Source organism: Sinocyclocheilus anshuiensis, unplaced genomic scaffold, assembly GCF_001515605.1.
Source record: "Sinocyclocheilus anshuiensis isolate Anshui unplaced genomic scaffold, SAMN03320099.WGS_v1.1 scaffold385, whole genome shotgun sequence".
In the NCBI taxonomy this organism is placed as follows: Eukaryota; Metazoa; Chordata; class Actinopteri; order Cypriniformes; family Cyprinidae; genus Sinocyclocheilus; species Sinocyclocheilus anshuiensis.
The window spans coordinates 1,734,261-1,742,686 of NW_015539876.1; the positions used below are offsets into that span (position 1 = coordinate 1,734,261).

Consider the following 8,426-nt stretch of genomic DNA (forward strand, 5'->3'; position numbering starts at 1 on the left):
CCTGAAGAGGAACGTCTCAGGTTACGTATGTAACCCTGGTTCCTCGAGGGAATGAGACGCTGCGTCTCGGTGCCATACTTCCGGCATCCCTGCCAGCACTTGCCTCATTCCTGAAGCTGACGCTGGCTCCGCCGCACGTGCTTTTATAGCTTCCTGGTCATGACGTCACCCGCCCGTGACGTCCCGCTCAGCTATTGGACTGATTTCACATGTTATTCAGAGCGTGGTCACAGAAGGCGTTCCCCTAGCGTTTTCCGACGCAGCGTCTCGTTCCCTCGAGGAACCAGGGTTACATACGTAACCTGAGACGTTTTTTCCACACACTGTTAAGACACATTTATATGGAAACACCATGTAAAAGTGAATTTTGCATCCGATGTCCCCTTTAAAGATATAGTCTATCCATACATGGATATTCTGTCATCATTTGCTCCTCTTTGTGCTGTTTCAAACCTGTATGATTTTTATTTTTTTTGTTTGTTTTTTGGAAGTTGTTTTGAAATGTTGGTAACCAAAGAGTTACGGTTTCCGTCAACTTTCATTGGGAAAGCTAAGCTGGTTCTATGGGAAGCTAAACTGTTTGGTTTACCAATATTTTTCAAAATCTTTTTCTTCCACAATAGAAGAAAATAAAATCATATGTTTGGAATGCTTGGAATGACTTAAGTATATGGTGACAAAATTTTAATTTTGGGGTGGAATGTCCCTTTAAATAAAGCAAATGTATTAAATAAAAATACACAATTTTATATATAAAATATAATATTTATCCATTTCTGTCCATTTTTATTCCCTGTTTTCCTATGTACTGTAATACTCATAGTCACATTCTTCTCTGTTAAGCAATGAAATATATTTTGCATACTATGAATTCTCTCACCAACTCTGTGGCAGAGTATATGAACTGTAGAAAATGTTATGAAACATTATGATTCAGAGAAAGAGTTGGGCATTTTGCCACTGGTAGTGCTTTGACGTTTGCCTGGGTCATCAGTCAAGCATCCCGAGCACAAGCTGGGAGGCATGAAAACTCTGCCAGCACCTCGACACCTCCCCCAGTCTTTCCCTTTTAACTGCCATAAACCAGAGCGAGAACTTCCGAACCCGGCTGCGAGGAAAGAACGCTTGAAAAATCAAAAAGAATTTCCAGCTGATGCGTGCAGATGAAGCTCTCTTGTAGAGAGCATGCCTTTGTGTTTCATTCTAAGATTTCACAAGCTGAAGCTGAGAGCATTAACCACTACTAGCCTCGCCGAAGATTCCCTGCTGCTTTCAATAAAGTCCTATTTTCTGTAGAGAAGGGTATAATTCCATTCTAATGCACTTTCCTCCAATGATGAGCTTCCCCCATAGCGCCCACTGAAACGAATGGTACGCTAACCCACTGGAAAGGGACTTTTTATGAAAACAGCTGCTCAGATATCTCAAAGATTGTTTCAATGCAGTGTAAAAACATGCCTGATGCAAATAGGAAAACGCCTATTGACTAATTCTCTCTGATTAAATACAGACCCCATTCTAGCTGGAACTTTGTATAAAGCAATTGTATAATAAGTGCCAGTGCTTATGAAACATTAATGACATTTCTAGCTTATCAAAAAAGCTGGGATCGGCATCTTGAAATCCATTATTATTCAAATATGTAGCTACGCAGGCCCACTCAGTGATATTTTCCACAGTCTTTGTTGAATTAATCACAGGTGGGAATTACAGAACTGTCTGTTTTTCCTCATTTACTGGTTGAGAAATGCAATGGATGGCTAATATTTAGCCAATCATTTTAGCTACTTTTAAAGGATTAATGTCATGTTGTTCTGTACTATTCCCCCACCCTCCCCTGTGGAATGATTAAGAATCTTCTTTAATTTTGCTTTTTTTTTCCCACAAAAGTGAATAATGAGATTTTTTTTTTTTTTCATTTTTAAGTGAGCTTTAAAAGTGAGGCATAGGTGCTGTGATTATTATCCATTCTAGTTTCAGTGCAGTGTTTTAGTCTCCAAGCATGGCAGTAAGAGACAAAAGAATGACACAGTAACTACTGTAAGTAGCCTATAGAATGACACGTCTAGGATTGTGGGCACCAGGTTTTCTTTAGTAAAGACAGAGGGAACAGTCTTATGAAGTTCAGAGTGATTGAGAGTGAATGTTACAAGTCACAACTGACCCATTTCCTTGAATACATCCCTTCAGTCTCAGCCACACTGAACGCGACCCTTATACCAGTTACGGATCTCATTAAAGCCTGCTGCTGGAAGTTCTGATGTAGTCAGCACAAATAAAACACTGCAGATCATTTGAAAAAAATACACAATTTTCAGTCCACATGGTTTGTACTCAGCATCTATAATGGATGGAACATAGTGCACACTCAGGTAAATTTCGAATTTCCAATTCAGATGCACTAGCTGCAGCAACAGTTCTCCGTTTTTCATTATAGAAAGTTCTGCACATGCTCCGCTCCATTGGGCCCTTGTTGCAGACCGACTCATTGCTATGCATAGAAAAACCCATCTTTATACTTGCAATTGGTCAATTTTCCCCTTAAGTCGGACATCTGTCTTTGTTAGAAATTAATCTGCTGATCCCTGAAGAGGTTCCCTGGATTTTAATTAATTGCGTGGACGCGTCAATAAGAGGAATGGAAATGCCAGCAGTAGGCTTGCTGAACTTGTGCTTTTCCTCCTGATTCGGCTTTCACCACTCTCACTGGCTTGAAAGTTATTTCAACACGCTGAATGGAAGTTAAATAAAGCAGCTCTCGATAATGGGGATTTGCTGCTTGTGTAAGACATTAGAAATGCTTCCTTGGCTTTTCCAGGTCCTCAGTCATTTTCAGTGGTTCACTTGCATGACAACAACTGTATTCTGCTTGGAGGGTTCACTATAGTGTTTACTTTGTCTCATTTTATCCGCTTCACCGTTTATCCAGTGACCCTCGAGTAGATGTCGAACAAAGGCAACTTTTCTTCCAACACAGAAGAAGAAAAGTTAGTTTCGCCTGACAGAAATCTCGGGTCACCATTAATCTACAAACATGACATGGAGACATTTATTCACTCACTGGGGGAAATATTAAAGAAGACAATGTAGAACAGAGAACAATTTGCAAGTGACAGGTAGGGAGATATATTTGCCCACAGGCAGTGAGTTTTTTTCCCATGTGTCAGCCGAGCCTTGATATACAGTGACTTTTGTCAGGGAAAAACTGAAGCTTTTGTCAAGAATGATTGAGCTGGGATTGTGCACCATTTTAACACAAATCTTGGATGGGAACAAAGATACCATGTCGATAGTTTTGTCAGTGAGGTATCAGTGATATGGATGTTCTACTCTAATGCATACCTGTTTGTTTGCTCTGGAGCATTGATTAATTTGACTTACATCAGTTTCTTCTAACAGTTGCATTTCTTTTCAGTATATACTGTGCCTTCCAATATAATACACAAATCTGAAATATCTATGTTGATATGTACCAAATTGATTGTAAAATTCAAGTCGCATTCAGCCACAGGTCCATTAACCTTCACTATTTATGTACACTGAAAGCACATTACGTTCACTGTGAAATATTGCCCTTCACTACATTAGTGAATTTGGCCTAAATAATACTGTAGCTTTCTTCATAACAGTCATGTCCTTGGTGTAATGGAACAATTGTTATAGTATTCTGGACAGACGTTTGAGCTCCTTTACAACATATTTATGGGACATTATCATTATATAGTTCTTATATTCTACCAGCAATTCTGCGTAGTAGTTTTTTTTCTGTGTAGTTCCTAGTGAAAAATAAATATACTAAAATTGACTTGAAATACATTTATTTCAAGTATATTACAAATAGATTTACATATTTATGTACTAATAAAAATACCCTGCAAACTATACTTAGTATGCAATAAATGTGTTTTAAATATATGACTTTTTACTAGGGGTGTCTAAAACAATATGCTTTTTTTGAGCTTGTAGAAGCACTGGATAAATCTATGTTACTTAGATTTCACAGGCCAGTCATCTTCCTGCTCTGCATATTTAATAGCCTCAGTGTCATTTCTGTCTCTGTTTTGAACAGAGTATTGTCATGTGCTTTCTCTTGTCTTCCCTTAAGGTGACCGAAACAAGGACAGGCCCTCTTGGATGCAGTAACTATGACAACCTCGATTCTGTCAGTTCCGTTTTGGTTCTGAGTCCTGAAAACAAGATTCAACTACAAGGTTGCGCATTTATTATTTAACTATATCCCAGACTTTCCAATGATATCATCACTCCTTTAATTTCATTCTTTTATGTTGATATTGAAAGAGGCAGCAACGTGTTCACTGTTCACAGAAATATTCCACAACCGTCTTTTGATGTAAAAGCACACTTAGGATGTAAAGGTTTCAAGGAAATTTAGCTTATGAAAAGTATGAACAGATATTTTGAAAGATACTTATAGATAGTTACAATACTTAAAATATTTTAAGTTAAACTAGAATTTTATTATACAATTCAATAGTTTCAAGGTTGGTAAGATTTTTAAATGTTTTTGAAAGAAGTCTCTTATGCTCACCAAGCCTGAATTATTTGGTCAAAAATACAGTAAAACAGTAATATTATAAAATATAATTACGATTAAATTTAACTGTTTTGTATTTTATTATATTGTAATTGATTCCTGTGATGGCAACGCTGAATTTTCAGCAGCCATTTCGCCAGTTTTCAGTGTCACATAATCCTTCAGAAATCATTCTAATATGTTGAGAACAGTTGTTCTGCTTAATATTTTTGTGAAAACTGTGATAGTTTTTTTGTGTTATTTGAACAGAACAAACAGAAATCTTTTGTAACATTATAGATGCCTTTACTCTTAATTTTGATCAATTTAATGTTCAAAACAAACAATCAAAGAAAAAAATTCTGATCCCAAACTTTTACATGGTAGTGTATACTGGTTTCATTTTTTAAATGCATATTATGCATTTTTATATATATTTTTTTTCTTCTAGGTCTTCAGGCCATTCTGCCAGAATACCTAAGGAGCAGATTTGTGGAGGCAGCTCTCAGTTATATTGGCTGCCACTCCGAGGGCGAGTTTGTGTGCCGGGATAATGACTGCTGGTGCAAATGCAGTGTTGACTATCCCCAGTGCAACTGTCCCAGTGAAGACCTGAAGGCTATGCAGGACAGTCTAAAACTCATCAGAGAGTCATTGATGCAAGCCAACCAAGAGTTTGAAGAGTCTGGTAAGATTCTGCAATTTTATTATTTTTTTTTTATTTATTAGTAACTTTTCAAGGAACATGGTGAATAATTAAAATCAATTGAAAATTAAAAAAATTTAAATTGTGTTTACTTATTTTCTTAATTTACTTAATGTCTTCTGTAAAACACATTTTTTTAAAGAATTGTATGTACTGTTTTCTATCTTCCATGTAATTGGAAATAGTAGGGAGACTAAATGTTAGTCTTCTAGTCTTCTAAAAGGACACAAGCACACCATAAATGTATCATAAAAGTGTTCTGTCATGTTCATGGGAGAAGTAGCAGTTTGTGAACATAATTTATTTGACTCAGAACTTAGAATGAATCGGTTAAAAAAAAACTGTCTGAATGATTTTGTGATTTATGACTGGTTCGGTTCTTGGCAGTTCTCACTCGCTTTTATCAGTGAATAATGACTTAATTTTCAGTCTTTTGTATGTTTTTGTATAACTTAATAACACAGAGTCATATGGACCACTTTTATGATTCTTTTATTCCTTTTTGAGTTAAAACTCTTAGTCCCCATGGGAAATAATTGCATGGAAAAGAGCGACTAGCACAATTCTCTGAAAAATCTCCTTTTATGGATACAATCATATGGGGAAAGGCGAATGAGAATCAGAATGAGAATCAAAAACTTAGCATTAAATTGTCTTGCATGAGGTTTTATGGTTAGTTTATATTTATATTTATATGGTTTTATGGTAATTTTTTTTTGTTTTTTTTGGAAATTAGTCTTAAAGGCACAATATGTAATTTTTTGCCACTAGAGGTCGCGTATTCAAAACAAACAAAGAAACAAAGGCGTAGTTAGATGACGACGCGACTGGATGTGGAATCATGGGAGTTGAACAGCCGAAGCAATCCGATGGGACTCGGGCAGAAATCACATTCATGGATGAGCTAATGTATTAAAGATTTATTAACGTCGTAGTATGAAGCAGAGTGAGGCGGAAAGCCGTCGAAGCAAAACGAGGCCGCTGAACGAGCGCGAAACACGGCTCGAAAGCAGCGGAGCTTTTATTATGCCACAGTCAACCGCTTCCGCTCCTTCCGGAAAGCAGCGGAAGTAAGCAGCGCTGTTTTATCATACTAGATACATTTGAACGTTCTGTTATAATGCTACTCTGTGCGGTCGTCACCTGTCTAATAAAATGCATAGCATATTAAAGTGTTTCCTTTCTTTGGTGTTTCCATGTTTTCTACAAAACAAAACTGGAAATCGAGGGGTTATGACGTCATTAGCAGGCGACACAATGACACTATAGACACGGTCCGTGTCACTAGTTAAAATTGCTTATTTCTCTGTATTTAAACATTCTTCAAAACATTTGGGATAATGTAAGTACACAAGTCAGCAAAATATATAAAACTGTTCTAGTGGTTTTTAGATATTTTAATAAAAAAATCGTACATATTGTGCCTTTAATTCAGAGAGGCCTGTGGCATGCCAGCACCAAGTTAATTCCGTCGTGCCACTTAGATATGTGAATATCCCTGACTCATAGTGGGGTGACATTACACAGTGATTGTTGTCACCTTGTTACATTTGATGGCTGACAAGGAAATAGTGGGAAGTGCTTCCTGGGATCTAGTGTCATTGTCGTCGTGGTAAAGCAGCGTTTTGGACTTGGCAGGCTTACTTGTCCCTAAGCTAGGCACTGAGCCAGCACAGAGCAGGTTTTTGTGTGCATCACAGCCATGTTGGAGCTCTACCTCCTGCAGCAACAGCAGGGAGTGAAAAACCACTGCCTAATGACTGTAAACCAAATACATAAACAACAATCATCTGCTGGAGCGAAAGATCATCTACCAGTCCGCTTCTCTATTTGTTTGGGGCATCACACAGTTTTTGTTTTATCATGAAATTCTTAATCAAAACAAAACTTGGCGACTTGTACAGATCAATGGATATCTAAAAATGGAACTTGTAATATTTTCGATTACCTAATGTTTGATTGCATGAAAAATCCAATTCTGTACAGACTTGAATTGTCAGGCTCTGATGAGGATCTGTGTTGTTAATTATAGCCACTGAGATCATTTCTTGTTAGATGTTAGGTAGCATTGATTGGGGCGTTGAGCACCATAACACGGATATCGATTTTTCTCGCTACGAATGAAAATTAACTTCCCTTTGCTGGAAGACATCTGTGTGGCTGAGATGATTCTGCTTTGCTTTAACGACTTGCTATACAGTCAGAACTTAATGTTTTGTTTTGTTTTTTTTGATGAAGTTGAACCACATGTGCTCCTTCAAAATCAGCCTGTCCTTCTTAGAAAAAGCTTTGCGTTTCTTAACAACTCATTGAAAATACTCTGCCGTCCTCGCCTATCAGTGTTCAATCACACATGCAGGACAATTTTCAATTTTCATCAAAGGAATGAAAATAACGTTCCACCTGCTCCCCTTCCACACCCAGTTTCACTGTTGACTCATTTTATCAAACATGACTGATTTATTTTTCCCCGACATGAGGCAAAGTCATTCCAGTAATTTATTCTCAACACTTGTCTGCCTTTCTAGAGGACTTCCAAAATTTTGTGAGGAGATTACCAACGTTCTATGCTCTGAACACATCTGCTGTGCAGTACTTTTGGAAGATGGACCCTGGCGTTCAGCAACGCTTTCAGCTGCTGGAGACTAGCACTCAACAGCTGCTCAGCAAAGCACAGCGGATTGTCGGCAAACTCTTCAAACTCAGCAAAAGGTGTCGGACTCAGCCCAAAATATCTGTGCCCAGGGAGAGGTAAGAGATGAGCCATGTTCCTAATGGGTTATAAATGGAATTGTCCATATTTGTAATTGACTGTAAAGTGATTAGAGGTAAAAAAATAAAAAAAATAAAAATAGTTGGTCTTGGTTTCCTGAAGCATTCAGGTTTGAACAGGCTTTTTTAGTAACATTTTACAAGATTCCTTTTGTTAACATTAGTTAAATAGGGATCATAAACGATCAATTAACAACAGGTTTATTTTTTTTACAGCATTTATAAAGCTAGTTGAAAAACTTTTATTCTGTTGAAAAGGTTTTTCATTAATTTAAAAAACAAATTTAGTTTCAGAATTTTTAGGAAAAATGGGTCTGTAAAGGGATTGTAAAGTGATGAAAGGTAAAAATTGTTTCTCATTGCTTCCTAAAGGATTCAGGGACTTTTTTGTAACATTTTACAATAAAGTACAAT

At 37.1% G+C, this 8,426-nt stretch overlaps 1 protein-coding gene across 2 annotated transcripts in view; it reads left to right on the plus strand.

Annotated features, from left to right (window-relative positions):
* The window catches only part of brinp3a.1 (bone morphogenetic protein/retinoic acid inducible neural-specific 3a, tandem duplicate 1), a 55,152-nt gene that overhangs the window by 36,367 nt on the left and 10,359 nt on the right, over positions 1–8,426 (plus strand). For both annotated transcript variants that reach the window (XM_016481871.1, XM_016481872.1), the window contains 3 exons: positions 4,106–4,211; positions 4,986–5,222; positions 7,769–7,991. In XM_016481871.1, coding sequence (XP_016337357.1) covers positions 4,106–4,211; positions 4,986–5,222; positions 7,769–7,991 — 566 coding nt within the window. The remainder of the gene's footprint in view (positions 1–4,105; positions 4,212–4,985; positions 5,223–7,768; positions 7,992–8,426) is intronic.